Genomic DNA, 25675 nt, shown 5'->3' with positions numbered 1-25675 from the left:
GTCTAGTCCCTGTACCTGACCAGTTTTTGTTTGTTAAGACACACAGACACCTATAAATCACTGAAGCATAAAAATACAATCTAACTCAAGGCATGTACCAGTAAGAAACATGTGCAGATGATGACAGATAATTTGGCCGGTGATTAGTATACTGGTGTTGCTGTATGCTGCGTTGCTGGAACAGACAAGAGGGGAAATGAGGTTGCTGCTGAGGTTGTTATAACCTCAATTCAACAACTAATTTTAAAATTGCATCTTTAGATACTTTGCAGCCTGTGTCAGTAAAACATTTGTTCCTATTAATTGAATTTAATCTACATAATTAAATTACATTTAATTTAATGACATTTAATAAAAAGAAATGAGGGGTGACTTATGACTATAGTGTTCCAGCACTACAGTATTTATGAGGTAGCAGTTGTTAGGTCTAAAACTCAGGTTCAATGCATTAGGCTAGAAAATAGTATTTCTTTGACACTACTGGTTTTTTTTTTTTTTTGAAAAATCCCTAAATTTGGACTTAAATGTTCTCATCTGTTTGTGCAGATCCTGCTGTGTACTTTCTGTCTGGCCCAGCCTTGTCCATCACTTGAGTCTTTGTTTCTCAATGAACCCACTTGAGATCAAAGATGAAAAAGAAAATGTCAACAGCCTCTAACTCACCAGCCCTCTCAGACCCTCACCGGCACTCTCTGGTGGTGTGGGTGTCTCCAGGCATTAATGTGTTTTTGGTGAGCTAGGGGGGGGGTTTTGGAAGATGAAAGTGACTCTTCCTAAGTGTGATATTTTCATGTGCTTTGGCCTCCAGTCCAGGTAACAGAGAAGAAGTTTGGCTCTGCGCCACACTGGCTAATTAAAAGCACATGTCTCAAGCCAAGCTTTCCCCCAAACTCCCAAGACCTCACTAGGCAGTTGTTGGGCTGCATTTTAAAGTGAGCGAGTTCCAGGGAAAGGCTGGCCCAAACCCACCAGGCTCTGGGTGAGCAAAGATCTGCCCTAAACAGGCACTGGGGAGCTGTGTCTTAGAAACCAGTTGTTTATCTGGGACTGGTGTTGGTCCCAAAGGACTGGGCATGGCTGGGCACAGCTTGTGAGGAGGAAGGAGAGGAAAAACAAAGTTTGCATAATCGGGTGGGACGGATATTGAAGGTGTGGGTGGCTGTTTAAGCAGCATGGACTCCACCCAGGGAGCTGTACTGAAGCACAGAGGAAATGGAGTCAGGCTCGGGTGGAGTCAGCTGAGTGGCGGTCCGTGATATGGCTATGTGATAGCACAAGTTTGGGGTACTTACAGGCCAAATCACAAAGCACGCACGCATCCAGACAAACACGAACACACACACACACACACACACACACACACACACACACACACACACACACACACACACACACACACAAATGGACACACACACGGACACACACACACCACACCACACACACACAGGTTGGCTATCATTTTAAAAGGAATTGTGTGCCCTTGTCTACAGCTCGGTCTCTGGTGAGGTTACCATGGAAACAGGCTTAGGCTGGAAACAACAGCAGAAAGAAATCCTGGGGTTTGCTTCACTACCTCTCATGAACTCTGCTTTTGTCGCTGCCTTTATATGGACATTTTTCGAAACATACTGACCAAGTGTAGGTAAATTGGATGGCTTACTGCAGAGCAATTGTAGACACTGTTGGCTCCGAATATGTTTGTGTGTGTGTGTGTGTGTGTGTGTGTGTGTGTGTGGTAGTAGGCCACTATACTGAGCTCTGTCTAGTCAGAATGGAAGCGGTATGAGTAAGAGGCCTGTGCCCCAGGCTCTTGTAATGAAGCCAATGAATCTTGATTGGGAGAAGTTCTGCTGAGTGTTTGCGGCACTTCGGCTAGGACTGTCCTCTCCGAGTCACCAAGACACTGTAGATTGGCTTTTCTGCATCATGAGAAGAGAAATTGCCTCATAAAATCTGACAAACCGAGGTTCACAGAGTGCATGTGCAGAGTCACTACATGTACAGTACATTGCATTTAGTGTAGTGTAAGATGTGTTTTATTAACTTGGAGCCCGTTTGGGCTGGGTAGCTTTTTTAGCTCAGCATGGGTGGAGGAGTGTGTGATAGTGTGTAAATGGAGTCTGCTGACAATGTGACTCTGCCCAGGCGCTGATAAAAAAGATATACAATTGGTGATAAACAAACGATATGTTTATTGAAAATAGCAGCTTTGTACAGAATAACATGATACTATAATCAGAAAGAACAAACTGTAAAGGAGGAAATGAAAAAAAAATGCAGTGCTGTAAGACATCCGTTAACATTCTGTAGCCTTTGAATGATGTCTGACAGCTTGCACTCCTCTTTTGTCAAGAACCCAATTACAGAAGAACAGGAAGATATGTTACATTGCCAGTTTCTGCAAACTGAACAACCAACCTGTGTCAATTTATGGAAAATTTTGCCCACATTTGCGTTACTTTCAGTGTCCTAATATTTGCCATAATGAAAAATGTATTATATGGCAAGTTATTTGCAATGTAAAAAAAAAAAAAAGATTAAAATGCTTTCCCTCAATCAACAATTTATATCTAATAACTTTGTAGCTGAATGACTGAAATATAAAGAAAAAGGACCTCTAAAAAAGATATGGAATGTTAGGACATTTTTGTTTGCATGTATTTTGTAACAAAGTGCTGTAAGAAAAATTATTGTTTGCGCTTTCTGATACAAGATTATGCACTTTTATTTAAAACACTAAATAGCTGATTTTTCTGCAGCTTATATGCTGCTTGCATGGCTAATCAGTGAAAATATGACTTTTATTCTCTGGAGACTTGCATGGCTAACTGTGCATCAGAACAGAACAGAATAGAAAAAATGAGGATTTAATAAACATGTACAGTATGCAAACAAACCATTTCAAATAATCATTAATGCAATAAACAGAACACGCCTGTGTTTTTTAAAGGTTATTATTATGTGAGGTATAAATAAAACTATTACACTATATAATTTATGCACCTTTTTATTCCATCTACTGAGAAAAGATGATTAAGCATGCTTAGATCACGAAACTCTCTTAAACTGCCTGTCGGTGGTAAATAAATTTAAACTGTAATTTTTTACTGGTAGCCAAAAGGTAAGGAGAATTAACTATGGAGGTGGTGGACAGTCCTGTAAATTTTCAGTTTTTCTTAATGTGTCAATTTCTTCCACTTTAGAGAAGCGTCTGTTATCTAACTGTTCCAGGGTTGAATCCCAAATAGCATAAAATGGGAAGCTAGTGCACTATGTAGGGTCTAGAATCTCTTGTTCCACACACCAAGTAGTACAGCATGTACAAAGTGGGGAGGTACCTATGTTCACCCATGGGTATAGCACATCGATTGTATTAGACCTACAACTTATGAACTCTTATACCTTCAGTGTTAGGATAAACAAGATACAAGAGAACCAGTGTTTAATCAGTGATGTTCATGTGTAGTTTAATTAAACTTTCCACCTGCATGGTACATTTATGTAACGATTTTGTGGTCCAAGCATCATCGCGATATCCATCTATCCCTGTGTTAATAATCCATAATCACTTTAATTAATTCCCCCTGAAAAATTGCCCGGAGTGATGGTCTAGCGGGTTAAACCTTTTATTGCAAATTTTACGTTTGTTCTATAAATAAATGTTTGACATGAATGTTTATTGAGTGCTAACAGCCACTATCCTTTATACAACAACAATCAACCTTATAAGTGACTCTCAAGCAAACAGTTTTTTTCTAAATCTGAGAAATGTGTCAAAATACTTCATCATGATGATGAAAAAAATTATAATAAAGAAATTTATGCTGTAAAATCACACAAGACTTTATGTAACATACTAATTTATTTTTTTGTGCATTTGCGTGTGTAAAATCATGCCAGCCAGTTCCTTAAGCCCACGCAACAATTTTTATGTATTACACACTGTTTTTTATTATTACAACTAACTGTGGTCCATGTTAACCAATTAATAAAGGCAAATCTTGTTTCACAGCTTTAAGTCTAACTGTGTATGTGTGTGTGTGTGTGTGTGTACACTGCTGATACAACTAACATGTACTTTGTCTGCAGCACAAACAGAACTAAACGGCTTGTCACCAAGACAAATCAGAAGTGACAGTGATGATGACGACCTGCCAAATGTAACCTTGGACAGCGTCAATGAAACAGGATCCACCGCGCTGTCTATAGCACGAGCGGTGCAAGAGTGAGTAAAGTTTCTATACACACAAACACACTATATATCCAGTCTGTCTCCTCTGACTAATGTTGAGTCTGTTAAAAGGAAAAAAAGCCAATTTGAGTTATGAGTGGGAGTGCAAGCATATTGTAGCATAGTACTCATGATGCACACAAATGATGCATGGCCTATTCAAATGCTATTTTCTGCTTCCATTCAGTGCTGGTTTTGCCTGCACATATTGAAAATGGCTTAAATACTGTCGAATCTGTCATGAAGATATCCTGCTTTCTTAAAAGAGTGAATTTCATCTCTCATTAGAACTAGTCCCTTGGACTCAACTAAGGCTTCTGTCTTATCGTCTCTTAGAAACTCTGCGACTTTTCCCTGACCAGACTCACGCGAATGACAAGCCGTCCTCTTGTTATTTAGGCAAACTGCTTGGAAAGTATTCCAGGATTCTGCTCTGTGTCACAGGGTTCTGGAACAGCGTAGAGTAAATGTTTCCCTTTGCTGGGAGTGTGCCATGAACATGGGACTTTGCCTCGGCTGGCACGCCGGAGCCAAGGTTTAACCAGGGGTTTTAAAAACATGCTGTTTGACTGAGGTGCTTTTTGGGTGTTTACACAAGTGAGGAAGGGTGGAGAAAGAGAGAGAGAGAAAAAGAGAGAGAGCAGATGTATTCACTCTCACTCACACAATAAGATTATTCCACAGAGCTGTCAAATTCTTAAATGTTTAGAAGTTGTTGATTCATTAATTACACAGTAACAGCACACCTACGGCAGTGAATCTGTAATACAAATCACAGGTTTATATTTAATTTACTTGTTCAAATATTGATTCTACGGTAACAACTGATTATTCAGAGGAACTTCATGGTGAATGCCAAATAATACTCTTAGGCCAATAATAAACAGATTTAAAAATATGTTGTTTTTTAACAAAAAAAATAAAGAAAGGGATTTTTTTTTACAAATAATAGTTGATATAGTGACGTACTTACAGTATACAGTATCTGGGATAAAGGGAGTGATTGATAGGTCAGAACAGGAGCTATTGAGTAAAATAAGTGTACTTTATATTTTGGTGTGCGTACATTTATATGATGTATTTTGGTGTGTGTAATTACCATATCATTTTCCATAATTATCATAGTGTGTATGTATGTATACATATTTGAACAGTATATTTTGTTTCATTTTTTGTTCTAAATTGCTTCAATTTACTGCAAGTCAATTGCTATTCTGTTGTCTGAGGTAAATGTGTAGGTGTAGGTGCTTGAGTTTGTTGCCACTGCCTTCCCCTCAGAGATGAAAATAACCCTCGGGCACACACAACTGTCAGTGTCCACTCCGTATAACCTCGAACAGACTCCCGTCTCATCCACAGCGCGTCTCTAAAGCAGACTGAGAGGAAGCTTTTTGCCCCCTGACTCGACCTGGCCCGCAAACAGCATATGGCAGCACTCAGAGAGAGGCGACAAGCACTATCATTCTTAAATGTCACACTTTATGAGATGTGAGTCATCAGATGGGCTGCCATGCAGGGGAGTGAGGGATCGAGGGAGAGGTGATGATGGCATGATCATCAGTGTGTGCACCTGATCAACCCTGTGGGAGAAACTTCCAGCTGCCTCGAGCTCTGTCTCAAGCACTCTCCTCCCACATGTGTATAAATCTCCTCAGGTGTGTTCGAGTGTGTGTGTGTAAAATGAACCACACAAGCTCTCCATGGCATTTTCCATATTCATGAACGCTGGGGGAAGAGATGCTGTTCTATTATTAGAGTGTCCCAGGCAGATTCTTCCCAGTTCCATAAGTATCTGGGGCCCTTCGGCCAAACAGGTCGGGGAATTCATGTACACATGCTAATACAAACACACACACACACACACACACACACACACACACACACACACACACACACACATACACACAGTTGATTGCATTTAAATGTGTGGTGTTAGGCAACTACTTGCCTTAAAATTAATTTTAGGTAATTTTTTTTATAGGAAGTTGTTTTATTTCTCAAAATATAATGTAAAATTAGAGCTTAGTAAGGATTTTTTTTTTTTTTTTTTTTTTTGCATATCCCACCTTGTTAGGAAGCAGGGTCAGGTGTTGATATGTCACCTCTGGAGCAGATAGGGTTAAAGGCCTAGCTTGTGGGTCTCAGTGGCAGCTTGGGATAGCTGGGGCTTGAACCCCTAACCTCCTGGTCAGTAACCACTGCCCTGCTCACATTCCTGTTGTGTTTTGCTTTGTTTACTATGTATAAAAATTATAGTTTTGTCTGTACATTGGTCAGAACCTACTCATTTAATGATATCTTTACATTTCAAGTGATGAAGTGTAAAGAAACCATGTCTGAAACCAGTCTCAGAAAAAAAATTTCTTTCTGTATGTCTGTATGTCTGTCCAGTCGATTTTGTCACAGCATCACACAAAACTGGCTGGACAGAATTTAATAAAACCTTGCCATTTCTTCGTTATGTGTCTGAAGTTAAATCTGAACCATAAAATAACTTAAAATGTTAAGTAGAATAAATGTTATGAGCATGTTCGTACTAGATCACATCGCAGCAGCAAGTGCATTTTTGGCTTGCATTAGCACTACTTTTTGCTCTTAATAAAAACAAAAGGAAAGCAATGTCTTTTTATTATTTTTATATAAAATTTTTTAAGTGATATCGCATCACTAAATATTTTGACATTATTTCTCAACATAAACAATGTAAACTTTACCAGAAACTGGAATGTAGCACAATTTTTTTTTTCTCTTTTGTATTATTTTTTTTATTATTACCGGGGCTAAATATTTTTTGCAATCTTGTGACTTGCAATTTTAGTGACATTTCCTGTGACAATTACTAACCTATGGGAATTTTAACAAGACGTTTAACATGGTGCCAGTTCTTTGAAGAAAATAAAATATCACATCTATACACAATAAGAGCAATGTCAGAATTTAAATATATAAGTACTTCCAAATTGTATCAAGGGGTTAAACCAACACTTTACATTATGACCAGCTGTTGTATTCATAAATAAAAAACTTTAACTATGGAAAATAGAAAAAGAAACAGCTTGTTTGGGTATTATACAATAACCTTATAATAGTACAACACACTGAGACTAGTTAGGCAATTCAATAAAGGGTTTTTTCTAAAGTTATGTTTACTTAAGTTGTTTGCATAGAAACCGATACAGCATATACCACTGTGCTAGAACACCTCGACTACAATTACAGTTTTTCTCTGACGCCCTCCCACACCCTGCATTAGCCATGCTCTAGAGTATGAGAGTAGACTAAAATCCTTGACTGAGCTAAAATAAAAAAAAGTAAGTAAAGATCAAGTACCATCCATGTAACCACTTTATAAGTAACAGCGTACATTATATGGCTATAATATGTGGTGACACCATCTAACATGTGAACATCTTGCCATGACAGCCATATCTGCTTTTTGAGCATCCTATTCCAGATTTAGTTTCCCTGTTTGCTGTTATAATTACCTCCACTCTTCTGGAAAAGCTTTCCACTATAGATTTTGAAGCATTGTTGTTGGAATGTGTCCTTTTAGCCACAAGAGTGTTAGTGAGGTCAGGCACTTATGCTGGTTGAGGAGGCCTGGTACAGCTTCAGCATTCCAGTTCATCCCAAAGGTGTTTAGTGGGGTTGAGGTCAGGGCTCCATGAAGGCCACTTGAGTTCTTTCACATCAAACTTTGCAAACCTTTTATTCATTTGTAATGCAACAACATACAAAGGCATTCTATACAATTGCCCGCTTCCAACATCGTGGTAACGGAAGTGATAATGGTGATGAGATTAATTATACCATGAACAGAACCATTGATTATAAATGAACACAACCAAATAAATGTGATGTCAATCCATGCATTATCATGTGAACAGTATTACATCATACACAACATACAGTACACCTCTTCTTTCTGAAAAACTGTAGCAGTAATGCAATGATTTGAACATCTTACATGTGCCATTTTAAACTTTGTCTATGTCTATATAAAGGGTTTTCTAATCCTATTAAATCTTTTACAGTTTATTTCATCCATTTTATTGGAATAAACACATGAAATGATGTGAATCGGTTATTTTCAGTGATTAAGCTATTATTACCATAAATTATCACACATTAAATAAACACTGCACGCCTTTATAAAGCATCACATACTTAAGGGTTTTGAAATAAACCAAAAACCAAAAAAAAAAAAAGTATTGGCACATTGGGTAGAGTGTATTTGGCAATAAAACTACTACCAGTTCATACACATTTAAGATGATCAAGCGAGACCGTGAACAAGCTGCACTGGTCTGCATTCGTGAGGTTGGATTCCAAATTAAATCCTTTTCATTAAATATGCTAACTACATAAGGTATGTAATATGAAATGCACTATTAGGAAATTCAAAAATTGATTGAATGTCACCATAAACGGATATTGATTTGTTATAAATAAATTTACTTAAGTAATCATAAAAAATATACAAGTTATAGTTCATGCATGCACTATCATATTAAATTTACAATTTTCACATTTTTACTAGCAAATATGTCTCAAAAATGAGAGAAATGATAGGCCAAACTTTCTGACTGTTAAAGCTTAGTCTCTGTAGATTTTCCACTTTCATTCTCTCTCTTTCTTTGCCTTAGTGTTTCAGTTAATCCTGATATAATTCAGGCATGAAGCTTAAAAACTCTCACTAATGAAAATTTATTGCTATTGTCATTTTAAGTTAGAAGCTTCAAGTGGTAATATTTGCTTACACAGGCAGCTTGTGGAGCTGCTGAGATGAGGCAACAAAAAAACAAAAATTTCAATCCCACAAACACCTCGACCCCTCCCCAACACACACACACACAAACTTCAGTATACATACACCCATATCCAACACACCAAGCACACCCCAATATTCACCTATCCAACACACACACAGGCACTCGCATAGACAAACACAAAGGCAGGATGTCGGGGTTATTCAGGGTTCAAGGTGTCCTGTTTACATAGGGCTGTGTGTGTTGTGTTGCGCTGTACTTATTAGCCTTTTCCTCACCACGCAGCTACGCAGTCAGACATACGTTCTGTTTTTGATGAATCAGCTGTAACGGATTGAAACAGACATTATGTATGTACTTCTTATGGCGTCCTCTGGAGTGAACTCAGTGTGTAAACATCCTGTGAGAGATCTTGCTGCTGAAAAATCTTTCCACTGTAAATCCAAACCGTCTTCTCGCTAACTCCCCTTAGTGCTTGTCGTCCTTGCGTGAGGGGCTTTTGGCGTTCTAAACTCCCCCTCTTTCTTTTTCAGTCTGCAGTCTCTTTTTATCCCACTGCTGACATTCATTTGGACTAGAGAATATACAACTATGTCTCTTCTTCTGTTTGATTCTGTCCTCCTCACTTTTTTTCACTTTCTTTCATTCCTCTCTCTCTCAGTATCATCTTAACTCACTCTCCCTGCTTGCTCCTCTGAATGTGTGTATGTGTGCATTAGCTCATTCTGTGCAGCGACAGAAGGGATCCAAAGTTCAACTTCATTTTTGACACATTGGCTCATATCCGCTAGGCCTCAGCCTGGTCGCATTCCAACACCAACAGGTGATCTTTAGGACAGGGTGGAAACAGGAAGTGGGCTACGTGTGGAGGAGACAGCTTGCAGGAGGCTTTGTTTGGCTCCTCCCTCTCAGGTCTCCCCAGTTGCCCTGGCCATGCCAATCACCAAGCAGGTAGCCAAAATGAGATATTAAAAAAAGCAGTGACTATGCTTTCTGCCCAGATATTTGAAACATTTCGTCCTCGACTTTGGATTTACAGTGATGTGACTCTGCTCCCTCATCCTTTTGTCCTCAGCTCATACACTCCGCACCCCACACAAATGCACTGCCACCATTCCTCACTATTGAAAAACAGCCACATGTTTACATGTATCAATATTCCATTACCCTAGAGCCATCACAAACACACATACCTTAATAATGGCCAGTTTTTTTTCCCCCATTAGTGATGTGATGCCATATAATATTGATTTGGCCTGAAAAGGCAGACCACTCTCCATTCATAACACAGCAGTGAGCTATCATTAAGGGTAGCAAATAACGCAAAGAAAAACAGAAAGCTCTGAGTACAAAATTGGTGGTTGGTTTGAGAAGAGAAATGATCAAGCTGGGCTTCTTAGTCACTCTGTTAAAGCAAAAAAAAAAAAAAAAAAGGAAAGAAAAGAAAAATCAGTCCTTGAGCACCATCTAGTGGTGGACTATTTAAAGGTCTGACATTCTCTGGAAGCAGTACAGACATTCTCTGGAGTTACAGTACAGTTAGTTATTAGAGTGTAGGGTGGATATAAATCAATCAATCATTAAATAGATAAATTAATAGATTTTGGTGATTGCAGTGTTTGCATATTTTATTCATTTTATGTGTATGTGACAGCAAAAAATACTGATTACATTTTAGCCATTTACATTATTATGTGGTGTTGTATTTAAATGTAATATGTGATTAACTTTTATATGGTAGCTTTTTTTTTTTATATAGCTTTTGGCTTTTTTGGCAGCTCAGTGGCTTAGTGGTTAGCACTGTCGCCTTGCATCTCCAGGTCCTGGATTCAATTTCCGTGTCGGGTCTGTGTGCATGGAGTTTGCATGTTCTCCCCGTGTTCGGTTGGTTTCCCCCGGCTTCAATTGGCCATAGTGTGTGAATGTTGACTGGAGGTCCTACCACGGTCATACAAAATAGAAAATAAAAACAGGGGTCATCATTGGTCTCCATGGTCACTAGTTGGACTAGGTTCCAAGATGGATAGATGGAATATATTTTGTAGTATATATTTGTAGTAGATCCAATATTATGGCAGTTCCTTGCTTGTAGATTATATATAACTACTAATAAAATAAGTCATTATAAATATGTTTCTCTGGTGAGAAATATCTATCTACTGTATGATATAATAATATAATATAATATAATATAATATAATATAATATAATATAATATAATATAATAAAACATCATTGTCTATGTCAATTATTCCATTTTGAGTTTAGACTGTATGCTAAATATGTGTCATTGAAGATGTATGATTTACATTGTCCATTATTTCTCCTGTCACAGTTCCATGTCACCATTCAGTATTGAGAGCATGCGACGGCCACGCCGGTCCGAGTCTCCAGACTCCAAGAAGAGGCGAATTCACAGATGTGACTTTGACGGCTGCAATAAGGTTTACACTAAGAGCTCCCACCTAAAAGCACATCGGAGAACACACACGGGTAGGTCCATCACACACAAATACATCGGTCAGTTTAAATCACTATAGTAATATTGGTGTCTTTTTAGTTTATTTAGCTAATTCATTTTCTTTGTTCATTATATTTTGTAACGGGTTCGACCCCATGACGCAAGGACACGAGGCGAGGTCTTACATGGAGATAGGGTAATTTATTTAGGTAAAATTGACGGGAGGAAAGGGTAAAATGAAGGATGGAACGAAAGAAGTGAAAGGTGCACGTGCCGGTCCGGGGGCAGTGCCTAGCTGGCATGCGGGCACACGGCTGGCGAAAGGTGGCAGAACGGAGCACGTGGAAGCAGTGGTTGACCTGGCCCCTCCCAGCTCTCTGTGGGCGTGGCCTCAGGCGGGAGTCCTCGCTAGCGGCCTTTTACTCTTCGGCGGCGGGGCTGCGCAGGCGGGCTCGGCGCGGGAGTGAAGGTGCCGCAGGAGCTCGCGCAGTTCTTTCTCGCGCTGTCCTCAGCGCGATCAAAGGGCGGAATTCCAGTGGCCTCTTTTTTTTTCTTTTTTTCTTTTGTTAAGTCAGTGGGGCGTTTCATATCTCCCACTTGCTTGCCACTCTCTCATACTCCACCCCATTACGTTCTTCCCAGACTAAACTCCGCGCCTTGCCTTTATAATGCGGAGCAAGCCCGAGATCCTATTAACGTTCATTATCGCCAGCCGGCCTGAATAGGCGGCCCCGTCCCTACCTGCTGAAGTTGGTGCCGCCTACCTAGGAAGCCTCCGCAGTGAGCGAGGAGCGATAAAAGATTTGGGATTCATATATATTCATATTATATGTTCAATATTGTCACAAGTAAGAAAATGAAGTCATTAGGATATTAATAGAAATGTATTTTAACCTGTATTAAGTCACACAATCTAATATTTAATTTGACAGACTTAAGCTTTGATTATGTTGTGGCCAGTTCATGTGTGAAAATGATCTCTTATGCTCCCAGAACCACTCTTTCACAATTAAAGTCCTGTAATATATTTCTGCCATCAGGGAATTGATGTGATAACCTGGTCATTTAGTACATTCAGGTCATCAGCTGACTTCATTTTATTTCCACATAACATTGCTAAACCTAGACCTGACCATCTAAAACAACCCCAGAACATAACACTGCCTTTAGAGGCTTGTACAGTGACCACTATGCATGATGGGTGCATCACTTCTTACTCTGACACTCTAGAATTACATTAATCTGGACTCTTCAGACCACACAGCCTTTTTCTATTGCTCTACAATTTAGAAGCCTATCAAGTGTTTAAGGAATCTTCGTTCATGATTTGTTTTTCTGACCACATTTCTTGGGCAAAGTTAACAGTTCATCAATATCCTATTCCCAGGTTTGGACAGTTTCTAACTCACTGGCCTGATTATCTGTCATCATCTGCATTTGTTTCTTACTGGTTTATGCCTTGGTTATACTTTAGTTAAATACTCTCTATAGGTCACTGTGTGGAATAACAAACTACAACATTCAACTGAAACTTGTTAGGTACAGGGACTGGGCTAAAAATGATTCAATCTTTTTATGATAGTTTACTTCATTGCATTTTTGCATCTTGTTCTGTAGGTGAAAAGCCATACAAGTGTACCTGGGATGGCTGCACATGGAAGTTCGCCCGCTCGGATGAGTTGACGCGGCATTATCGGAAGCATACGGGGGTGAAGCCTTTCAAATGTGCGGACTGTGATCGCAGCTTCTCTCGCTCGGACCACCTGGCCCTGCACCGGCGCAGACACATGCTGGTCTGAGTGAAGATCACCTCACAAACCCTTTCTCTTTCTCTCTCTCACACACACATACACGTGCGCATGCACGCCGGGGGAGGCTGGGTCTCTCCTTGCACTTGTTCAGCTGGGCTGGACACAATCATGGCCATCCTACAGTAGGTTCTGGTGAAAAGGAAGAGTGAGGAAGTTTAAAGGGATGCATGATGGACAGAATGTGATGACAGATATCTGAACAAGGTCTGCCTCAAGGATGGAGCAAAGCTGCTCTACAGATCTGGGCTCTTCTTGAAGTTTCAGGACATCTTGAACTGGAGCACTTGTCCAGATCCTGGTTGTTAGTTCTTGCTTGAGAGTTTTTTCTGTCTGCAGTTTTTTTTTTTTTTTGGCAGCATCCTTGTTTTGTTTTCATTTAAAATGTCTGCTTCCCTTTTGCCATCAACAATGTGAAGAACTGCAGTATTGAATTGCTTCCTCTTTTGAGATCTGGAGCTTTGATATTGTAGACACATCCAGGTTCCTACAGGAACAACATTTTCATAAATCTTTATTTCCTCCTAAGTCAGCATACCTGATTATGAGGAGTCATTTCTTTGGCAACAGAGGAGAGACCCTGAGTCAGCGTTTCCTGAGGTGAGGTGCTTGGAGATTTTTCATATAGCACAAGTCTGCAAAACATAGAATGAGATTATACACACAGTGGATGACACATCATAGAGAATCATGCAGTTCATATATTGTATTAGTTTTCACACTAAAGCTATTTTCTGCTGCACAGGCACTGAAGTACAGTATATGGGGTACATTTGGCTTTAAGAACTCTCAGCTTGTCAGGGTTTTTTTTTTTTTTTTTGCTTTATGATAAGAAACAGGGATATGAGGCAGTGCATTCAGTTCTGTGATTATCCAGTGAGTCTGATTGTGCTTTTTCCATATAATTTAATGTTTAATTATTTTCCCTGCTTAGGCCTTTTCCGATTCTTGCTTGCTTTGAATAGGATCGGCCTTGGAATAAACGAATACAGTAGTAGTGCTCTATGTTCATCACACACAACACTGACCTCCACTGATGTTTGACTGACTGACACAAAGCGCAGTGCCCTCTTAAGCTTTGAGGAAATTTAGGTGCAAAAACGTAAAAAACAAAAAAAGGAAAACATTTCTGCTAACATGGGCCTTTGATAGCGTGATCCTTTTTTTTTTTTATTTGTACTTGTATGGACAATACAAGCCAGGAGAGCAATACACTCACTTTAGAGTGATGGGAGAGAGAGATGGCCTCATTGGCTGTCTCACTCAATCCACCAGTAGAGGGCTTTCAAAACATGGACAAATCGCTGACTTTCTACCATTGCCACTTGTTTTTCTATACTAGAGAATCTTGTATATTTCTAATGGATTTGTAGCTCTAATTTTTTAAATAGCAAGAGCATATTGCTATTCTCTCTCACACCTAAAAGATTTGATTGCACTCAGAAGAATCCATTTTCTTTTTTAAGAGCCGTTAAGCGTGGCACTGCAGGTTTTCCTGAATAAAGCTCATTTTGTTTCAAGAAATTCTTACCACACAAACACACATACGCACCCACACATACATGCACACACAGGCAAACACAGATTGCACACAATGGATGTAGGGGGCATTCAATTGAACATTTAACAGAAGTCATATTTTAAAGTATTTACATTTTTAAGAATTCCTTTTGTCACTCTGAATTAACAAAAATTGTAATAGTTCATATGTTTTCACATTTTTTTACTATAGTGCAGTATGTTGGTCTTGTCTAGTGCACTAAACAGTAAGATGTTTCACCTTCAGCCTGATTCCCAAATACAAATAGGCCACTAGAGGGTGATCATTGTGCAGTAAAGAACACATGAAACACACACACACACACACACACACACACACAAAAAACACAATTTTCACCATCCAATACGCACACACCCATCAGCCATAACATTACAATGTAAAAACATTATGCCTTGGCGCCAAGACGCTGTCAGCAGATCCTTTGGGTGCTGTGGATTATAGGGTGGAGCTTCTTTGGAAAGGACTTGTTTGTCTGGTGCATTCAATGTGTGATCAACCAGATTGGGTCTGAGGAGTTTGGAAGCTGGGTCGGCAGCCATTCGGCTTCTTGCATCCTTGGCCCTGGGTGCAATGGACTGGGTGTTCTGGTGCCTTTCTATTATGGGCAGCATTCTTTATTCTGTAAGTTGTGCTGCTTTTATGTGATATCGGAACAGTCGGATCAGCCTTTGCTCGCCACAGGCATGAATAGGTCTTGAGTGGCCATGATCCTGTCACCAGTTTCCTGCAATATAATTGATAATCAATGTTAAGGTGTTCATGTGGTTTTTTAATGTTCTGGCTGATATACATACATACATACATACATACACACATACATGCATGCATACAGGCATGTTCAGAAGTTAGTACCCCCTTTTTAATTCTATGGTTTGTGTAAAAACATAAAAGTTGTGGATCTTAGTGTTAGGCAAATACAACTTCAGAAGAACAAAACCATGTCAACAAAAATGAAGCCATAAAGAAACAACATATAAGCTGTTGCAATAATAAGTACCCCCATTAAATCAATAGCTGTAGATCCACCTTTAGCAGCAAAAACTGAAAGTTATAATTTCATGTGTACCTTTATCAGTCTTTACAACCATTCTTCAGTTCATTGAGGTTTTTAGGAATTTTCTTATACACAGCTCTCCCACCACAGCATTTCAGTTGGGTTAAAGTCTGGACTAGACCATTCGAAAACCTGTTGCTGCAAAACAAGCCTAAATTATCACCCACCAGTGAGTATGGGGTGTTTCTGCTGAAATGCTGTTTGGTTTTCACTAAACATACAGTATCGCTGGGCATTAAGGCCAAACAATTTTACTTTAGTCTCATCTGTCCATACGACATTGTTCCAGAACTCTTGCGAACCTCAGTCGTGCTTCCATGTTCTTTTTAGACAGAACAGGTTACTCCAACCCTTTCAAACAAATTATACTTGTTTAGTCTTCTTCTAATTGTTCTTCTAATATGGACTTACCATGCTCAGTAAGGCCATTGGGGTCTGAGATGTAGCTCTTGTGTTTTTTTGTTTTGTTTTTGTATTTGTTTAAGTATTGCACGGTCTGAACTTGGGGGTAAATGTGCTGGGACACCCACTCCTGGGAAGATTGGCGACTGTGGAATGATTTCCACTTATTCCACTCCAAGTTGTTTTATAACCTTTTCTAGATTGATGTGCAGTAACAATTGCTTCCCTAAGTCCATTGCTTATGTTTTCTTCCCTTGGTATTGTATTAACACATGCCTGGATGCTCCAGACCAGCCAACTGCCAAAAACTTCTGCACACCTGCGGATAATCAGTTAATAAAGGCCTGATTAACCCTCTTAAATCCTGTGGAAGCAGTAAGGGATACATAGTATTGCCCAGATGTTTTTTTCTTTTCTTTTCTTTTTGGCTTTATTTTTGTTAAACAAATAATGGCACAGTGACCAATTTTATATGCTGTTGTTCATCTGAGGTTGTATTTGCCTAATACTGAGAACCACCATAATCATATTATGTTTTTAGATCATATTATGTTTTTGAAAGAGGTGTACCACCTTCTGAACGTGACTGTACATACATACGTACATACATATATCTCACAATCTCATGTACGATCATATACAGTATTGTGGCATTTTGTGTCCAATAAGAAGGCTCTAATACATAACTCTATAATTACCTTCTTTAATTGAATGTTTAAATTAATAACAGATGTCAGATGGTCTGCTCGTCTTAAGTGGCCTTAAGATAATTATTAGATGATACATAGATAATATGACATCCAGTATACACAGTTTTTTTTTTCATACTAAACAAATCTTATTCTAAATACAGTGTTAAAGCGTCCATTGTATGGTGGGAATGTCATCAGACTGGTGTAGAGTAGCATTTTCAAATGGCCAGTACAAGCCTCAGTGATAATTACATGCACACAACATGAAGAAATGCACTCACTCACTCACTCACTCACTCACTCACACACTCACTCACTCACTCACACACTCACTCACTCACTTACTCACTTATGTGCACTGCTGTTGGAATCTCCACGTCTATACTATCAACAAGCAAAACTAAACTCAATCACAGTTTTGTGAAATGCTGTAAAAGGAATGTGTCCGTTACAAAAACGAACGTGACCAACGTCACCTTGCTTTTTTTGTGATCTGAAGTATTATAATCTATGATGTTTTATTTGTTTGTTTGTTTGTTTGTTTGTCTACACATGCGTGTTTCCTGTGGTACATGGGCTAGAGTGTATCATCAGCACCTTGTTTTTATGAAGTCAGAATATGAAATGAATTATTTTCAGTTAGACATAACATTAATCACCAGTGTATCTTATCAACTTATACTGTATTTTTGAGAAATCTCCTCAATGTGGGGCACTTCATCTGCATATTGCTATTTTATGTAAAAAGAAATCTTTTAAAAATGTTGTAATATATGTGAAAGTGAAAGTTATTACTCGGTTTCGAAGACTGTAAATACCTATTAAAAATAGGGCTTTTTATTATTATGTTTTTTTTTAATACAAGGGATAACTTTATATGACTACAATAACGAGATGATCATTACCTATTGGTACACAGTATATAATGGGACTGTGTGGGAGAGTGTTTGAGGTTATATATCATCTTTAAATGCTCCTGTTCCTACTGACTGATGTGTAGGGATTAAACAATCCATCTATATGAACACAGTGTTGAGGAACAGCTGCCTGTGTGCACATTCATTCAGACATTTCTTAAGTGTTTTTATAACAATAATATTTCACAAAATGTAAAAGGAAAAGAGAAAAAAAAACAACCTAGTCCAAAAATGAATGTCCCTTCCCAAACAGTATTCAAGAGCCATCAGCATTCAAATTATTATTTTTTTTCTGTACTAATATCATTCAAATTTGTATTTGGCATTATTTCTGCTCCTGTACAGGAAAACTTTTCCTATATTTGTGTATTAACAAATGTGCATTCTCAAATCAGTTTTATAAAATTTTATTTTATCTTTAAAGATAAAATGATTTATAATCATTAAAAGGAGCATTCTTTTTTGTTTTTTTGTTTTTTCTTAAAAAAAAGAGGAAGCGTTACTTTCTTCTCTGGCATTCTCACACTTTCTGTCGCATAATTTTGTAACGGTGAACAGGGTCAAAGTTATGCAATAATGACCAGTGCCTAATATATTACTCAAGAAGCACATGCGGAAAGGCAAAAGATATGCCATAAGCACAAAACTTGCATCCGGTACCAATAAACCTGTACAAAATATCCAATCCAGATGTACAGTACCAAGCCTGTTTGTAATGCACTGAGCCTTACGGACCATTTAAAGACAACATTTAAAAGTGAAAGCTGTGAACATCCTCTTATTAATCACATAACGAGCAATGCTGTATGTGTCTCCTCGGAAAAAAAAAAAGATTTGGATGGATATACCTTACACTTACGATATCATCTTAACTGAAGGATGCAGTTTCTCCATTATTAAGGTTGACTTTTACCTCTTTAAAATTACACACACCTGAAGTTGAGTATAACGCACCCTTACAGCTCAAATCGGTGCCTACAGAGTGCACAAAAATGCAGCGTGGCTTTGTTATTTCCTCTGTGAATGCGCGTTTCTGATTTGTATTCAACTTATTCTGTACAGTATTGCCTCAGTTTCAATATCAGCTTCATTTCTTAATCGAAATATTCACTTTATTTTGTCTTTTTTTCCTGATATTCTGTGATTATCGTTCTTGTATTTATGTATAGTGTATGTGTATTGTAAATATATATTTCAGAGCTTTTCATTTTTCTGCAGAGTTGTGACTTTTTTTTGCCCTGCTTTGCTTTAAAGGGAATCCCTTCACACTGAATCCTATCACAGAATGTCTTCATTTCAAATAAAAAGGAAAGTGTTTATTCTTTATTTGAATTCTCCAAAAGGTGTCTAGATATTATGTGCTTTTGGTTTTATCTGTAATTTCATTTTATTCCCTTGAAAATTGAGCTGTGAATTTAAATTGAGTTTTAACATGATACTTGTATGATAATCTAATCGGAGGCATGGAAGTTAATAAAAGTTGCATTTTGTATGGAAGACACATGACTGATTTAAGTGGACTGATGGCGGCTATTTTCATTCTGGTACGAATATGAGTGAAAAAGTGCTTTCTTGACAAAAGCCACTTAACATCATAGAACTTTTACATGAGACAAGGTGTGATTGTGTGACACACAATACAGCAAAACTACACCTGCGTGATGGATTTGACCCTGTAATGTATATCAAACACCTGTGACAACTCATAACTAACCTTCCCTCTTGTGTAACAGTTGAACTTGTTTTGATGTTTTCATAAGCTCTTAATTCTAAGCCCTTCTTTCATTTTTCATTCATAATAAATGACTAGCAATAAAATTATTTTGAAAGGTTGGGTCAGACCAAAACCAGTTAGTCCACATGCAGAGTAAAAGCCACATTCGAGAAAACAGGTTCATAGTCCTTTAGACACTAAGGGCTTCACTGCTTAATGTATAATGAGTAACTTCAAGCCCTTGTTTTACCAATCAGGAATAAATTCAGCATCAGAGATTGAGCGAGCAGTCTGCCACTTGGCACTGACCTGTACCTCTTTTCATGGAGGTGCAATGTGAGAGCAGCGCTTCCCTTTCACACTGACTCATGAAATTTGTTCATGCGTTTCTTACGGCATAATTAAAACCGTCCAAACAATATGACATGGCATGTAGACAAAAAAATCCACACTATACTTCACATACATTAGTGTGTTGTATAAAATAAAACAATATTTTATTTCATATTGTACATATGAGTCAATCTGTACATGCTAATAGTATGAAAATTATAGGCTTGTACCAGCACATTACAAACACCAAATTCTCTAATAATATCGCTACATTTTTACAGGCCTGTGCTGTTCCCTCGATCAATTCAGTTTAATTACACTGTAATTGCACCGCACCTATGATCATAGAGCTATGTGCCTAAAACATGACAGGTGTGGTAAAAGACATGGCAAGACACAGTGCCTAGGAACAAAGTAGCAGGAAATGCCAGTTTAACTTGTACAGCAAGGGAGTTACTCTGATTTATGCACACATAATGTTTCTATAGAAAATAATGAAGCATGAATTGGTAATGAAGTATGAAATCTGTGACCCAAATGCTGTCCAAATACAAATGCATCACTGTATTAAAGCTTCTGCTTTTAATACTGGCACAAATTGCATTCATGAAATTAGGTCTCGATGTGAAGCATATAAAAGCCATTAGATGTAACGGTCCTTCTTCAGAATTCATTATATGATGTCTGCTATCATTATTATATTGTCACTGTAAGAGAGCGGGACTTGAACAGAATATTTAAAAACATTATTGATATCATACATAAGCACAAAATAAAAAACACTGTAAGCTTGACATGTAGAAAATGCATTATCTGATAGGGCCGTTATCCCCAAAAATAATAATAATAATAATAATAATAATGTAGTTCTTAACTTACCTAAAAGATTTATTTTGATCAATATAACCATCATTCCCATAGCTCTATTCACATATGTGGATGTGCATAGAGAAGTACTTTATACAGTTAAAATAAATCATCTGAATAAAAAATAAATAATTGAGTAAATGAATTACAGTATTTACACATAGCTATTAATGTTGCAAATGAAATATTTAAAATCTGTCAACGTTTTGTGTTTCTTTTATGTGCTTTAATTGAAAATAAAATCTTTCCCTATAAAAACAAAAAGCCCACCTATAAATGGTTCGAATCATTTCGCCGTGACAGAGATACAGGAATAAATGGGTTAAACTTCTGTCTTTGGTATTTTGGATTTGATTCTTTGTTTACTCTGTGCTTCATACAGGAGTTTTTGAGACACTCCATACTCAGCTTGTTCTTTGAAAATGCCTGTTAATCTTATTAACACCTCAGGGCTTTCCAAACAAGTTAAGCTTTCCATTTCACTTTCAAAAATGTGAAATTAACTGTTAGATGAAATGGGTTTAGGAATACATTACGCATTAAAAGTAAATTTTGTGTTTTCAAAATAGGAAAAAGGCACATTTTTATGAAAAAAAAATACACTTTTAGTACAACGAAATAAAAACAGCAGATAAAAAAAAACCTCCCGGCCAGATTCTCATCACGTGGTTGTTGTGTTCCACAAGGTTACTGGTCTAGTGCCAACACAGTTTACTAGTGCATCATGAGCTGCCAAAACCAAAGCAAAACCAACACACCCAAGTTCTAATGACAGAAAGAGAGAAAGGTATGAAAGGCCGCATGGCACCATGGTTCTAGCTCTGGTGTCTCTTCATGTGGAGGGCCAGGTGATCAGAGCGTGAGAAGCTGCGGCTGCACACCGAGCAGTGGAAGGGTTTAGCACCCGTGTGCTTCCTGAAGTGACGTGTCAGCTCATCAGAGCGGGCGAAACGCCAATCGCAGCCCTCCCAAGAGCACTGGTACGGCTTCTCTCCTGAAATAAGACACGGTGCAGTACAGTTACAACAAGCCAGGGATGCCATCTCTCCAAGGTTAAATAACTTTTACAGCCTAATAGACATGCCAAGATATGATGGTATAGAGTGAAGGTAGCCCGATCGCATTTAAAATAATTTAGTATCCTATCATTCAAAAAAAGTTAGAAAAAGGTTTTTGGGATATTTGTGATTAAATGTTTTACCTGTGTGAGTCCGTAGGTGTGCCTTCAGATGGGAGGACTTGGTATAGACTTTCTTACAACCTGATGCAAAAATAAACCAATAAATAAATAAGCAGATGGAATCAAAATAAGTTTAATAATTATTTAATTTCACACAATTTCTCAAACCCTGATTATCTTATGCAGGAGTATTTGGAATATCACAGTACAGTATTACTGATATGGTTAACTATTAATAGGATTATTTAAAATTCTTGGATTTTGTTTTGTGCTCTTTCATGATGCTATAGCAGCAGCAGGCAGTGTGACAATCCTACCACAAAACATATTTTGATTTTATACTGAAATTGTTTCAGCATTTTTAATGCTAATATCGGTCATGCTGAAGGGCATATACACTGAATTAAAAGGCCTTTAAGAGGTAATGGTTTCAGCTCAAAACTGCAAATTCAGTTCTGGTGCTCAATTGGCAACATCTAAGGTTAGAGTTGTTTCTTAAAGCTTACCTGGAACATTGCAGTGATGTATCCTCCTTTTGTCTAGATCAGGATTGTTCCTACGGTTGTGCCTGGCAGGCACGGCTTGTGTTTGTACTGGTACAGCTGCTTGAGGGCCTAAAGCCGGCCCTACCAGTTTAGATGCAATACTGGCTGCATAGGAGGGAGGAGGTGAAAGCTTGTGTAAGAGTTCTTTTCTTCTGTCAGGACTACTGGGCTCAGAGTTTGGAGGGGAAGGGGGAAGGTACGGTACACTGGGCTGGTGATGATGCTGACCAAAGTGACCGGCAGCTGACGACCCACAACTGCTCATGTCACACATGGGTCTTCTTCCTAGTGGAGCGATGGATGAATTCATGCTGTTGTATGATGGCATTGAAGTGCAAATGGAAGACTGCGGACCGGGCATTACAGCATCTAGGTCTGAATTCAGAAGCTGAAATAGTGGAACATCTTGATAGTCAAGCTCCTGTGTCTCTTGCTTGATGTACACAGAGCTGCATGTTGCACTTGCTGGGCTGAAGTGCTGTGTATATTCTGAGGGCGGATGAGCTGATGGGGCAGTATTGTGGCAACTTGGGTAGCCGACTGAATGCATGGGTTCTGGTTTCATCTGGGGTGCCAGGGTGGGCCTTGTAGGTCGACAAAGACCAGCACGCAGGTACGGGACCTCAGGCAGAAAGACGTTCATGTTGATGCTGTAAGGTGAACCTTGGTCCATGGTTATAAAACCGTTCTGATTAAACTTCTTATGCTCTGGCATGGTCTGGAACTGCGGCGGCATGTATTTTTCCATCTAAGAGGAGAGAAAACATGATTTAAAATACATGTGCGATCATTCATCAGGGTGAATAATCAGGACTTTTGCCTATCAATAAATAGCAGTTGACCTATCAATAAACAATACAGCAATAACAAAGCATCTTGGCATAACCACCAGACATATTTATGGCGTTACATACTCCAATACATGCTTATGCGAATCAGGCAAATGGAAATGAGCCTCATCAATAAAACTTTATAGTGTTTATAAAAGTTGAGCTACATTCCTTGTCTACACGTGTCACTGCGGTTATGGAATACGTTATGAGAAATCATTGTTTAGCATGAAGTAGTTAATTATGTGATTAGGCTACTGGGTTAATTCAATATTAAGTTGGGACGCAGAGAAGAATCTTAGCATTGAACAAACACCTGCACTGTAGAAGTAAACAGAAGTACTCTACAGAAGGAGGCGGATATACTGTACAGTGGTATGTCCTCCAGCAGTGCCTGCTAGTGGTATCAGGGATACAAATCCTTACAAAGCTCTATCATTGCCAAGCACACAGCCTGAACATGTTCGTCTGGAATCTGAATTTAGCTCTTCCAGCTGCTCGCCTGATCTGGAGAGCTCAAATGAAACCATCATACCCTCAAGGACGGTTCATGCGTTTTACAATAAAGGGGGGAATAAAATACCCCCCCCTTGATGAGGATCAAAGGGGAAAACAATAACCTTGTATAACATAGTATAGATCAGAATCCTGTTGGATCTGAACCATCAGAAATGCCGTACCAGAGTGTGCTGATCTGCTGGGGTGCCATTAAATCTGCTCCTCCCTGTGAGACGCTCCTGAGGTCTAAAAACGTCTCCCTGCGCTGCCTCGGCCACCGTCACAGGCGTGTTATACGACTCCTGTGGAGCTTCAGTGGAAGACGCGTTTATCCTCAGCAAAGCGGTAGCCATTAGACGCTGCTGTTCACGTAACAGATCGATGGAGCTCAAGTCATTCACTCAGCCGCGCTGGGAAGCTGAAGGGCAACGCGAAACTGTCAGGAGCGGCGCGCGCGTCTGACATGACACATGACGCACGAGGCTCGTTTCAACGCCGCGAGACTGGGCGGGGCGCCACACGCGCAAGCGTAACGTTCAATAATTACGCATCGGCTTTTAGCCTGTTAACGTTTACGTGGCCTGCGTTAAACACCCCCCGCGCGCGCGCGCAAACACACACACACACACACACACACACCTCTTATTGTCCTGGATGTGAATTACTCATCTTTAAACACCTTGAAAAACCACTCTGGTCACTCACCTGAATATCTAACTCATTTCCCAGAGAAGTCTCTCGAAAAATAAAAGCAAGATGTTCTTCCTTATATCAAACATCAGTATGGTGATGTCTGTGACTTTAACCATGGCATTGATGTTGGTCCCAGAGTACCATCATGAAACCATGGGTGGCTGGATTATTTCAGAAACTGCTTATTGAGTGCACAAATTGTTAAGCTTTAGGAATTATTGCTTGATGTGTCCGCCGCACCTCGATTTGCTTACAGGCCCAAACTAGGAGAACCAGGAGACAGGGACTCATTTGTTTGACAGGGACAAACCTGTACATCAAAATAATCAGTCATTATCAATAGGAAACAATAGAAAATCAATAGGGAACACAGCATTTTTCAGTTACACAAAAGTGTTCCAGCAGACACAAGTTGTTTCTATGTATGTTTATCTTATAGGAAGCGTTACCATATGGGAAAGTTCACATAATATTACAAAATCTTAAACTGGTTACTTGATTTTTTACAAACAGCAGACTTTACACAGAGTTTACACAGAATGGTGTGAAAACACATTTTCGCCATCCTTATGGTTGATGTGAACATTACCTACCCTTGAACTTTAATTGTAACTTTAAATGACTGACTGGTGTACATTCAATTCAATTTCAATTAAATTCTATTTAGTTAGTGCTTTTAACAATGGTCATTGTCTCAAAGCAGCTTCATAAAATAAAAATGAAATTTATTAGTGTGTATGAGTGAGAAAAAATGTGTTTGGATAATAATGATATTGTGAGATTGTACATGTGTAGCTATGAAACTGGACAGTTTAAAAAAAAAATGTTCGCATTAAAAATGGCATAACAGAGTAAATATCATTTTCATGAGTCACTTAGCATGAACTGTTTGTACCAGCATGTCTTGTTTTAAGGTTACCAAAGACCAAAATCTAATAAATAATAATAATAATAATAATTTAAAATCTAATAAAATCAAAGTTTATTTATATAACATCTTTTATAACAAGCCACTACCAAAGTGCTTTGCAATAAAAAGTACTAATTAAAACTGACTCACTTATAATCATTACCGCTTTGTCCTGTATACAGGGTCATGGGGGGCTGGATCCTATCCCAG

At 38.6% G+C, this 25675-nt stretch overlaps 2 protein-coding genes across 4 annotated transcripts in view; one reads left to right on the top strand and one right to left on the bottom strand.

Annotated features, from left to right (window-relative positions):
- The window catches only part of klf12b (Kruppel-like factor 12b), a 42140-nt gene extending 22748 nt beyond the window's left edge, over window positions 1-19392 (top strand). For all 3 annotated transcript variants that reach the window (XM_053495966.1, XM_053495968.1, XM_053495967.1), the window contains 3 exons: window positions 4090-4225; window positions 11336-11493; window positions 13079-19392. In XM_053495966.1, the coding sequence (XP_053351941.1) occupies window positions 4090-4225; window positions 11336-11493; window positions 13079-13260 (476 nt within the window). In that variant the 3' untranslated portion in view covers window positions 13261-19392. The remainder of the gene's footprint in view (window positions 1-4089; window positions 4226-11335; window positions 11494-13078) is intronic.
- A 688-nt stretch (window positions 19393-20080) lies between these two features.
- klf5b (Kruppel-like factor 5b) lies at window positions 20081-24327 on the bottom strand. Its single transcript, XM_053495965.1, is given in 5 exon segments — window positions 20081-21803; window positions 22011-22070; window positions 22496-23282; window positions 24045-24258; window positions 24260-24327. Coding segments are annotated over 5 exon segments (1308 nt in total). The 3' UTR covers window positions 20081-21624.
- Between the last annotated feature and the right edge of the window lie 1348 nt (window positions 24328-25675).

Source organism: Clarias gariepinus, chromosome 5 (genome assembly GCF_024256425.1).
Source record: "Clarias gariepinus isolate MV-2021 ecotype Netherlands chromosome 5, CGAR_prim_01v2, whole genome shotgun sequence".
Lineage (NCBI taxonomy): Eukaryota > Metazoa > Chordata > Actinopteri > Siluriformes > Clariidae > Clarias > Clarias gariepinus.
This window is presented reverse-complemented; position numbering and strand designations above follow the sequence as displayed.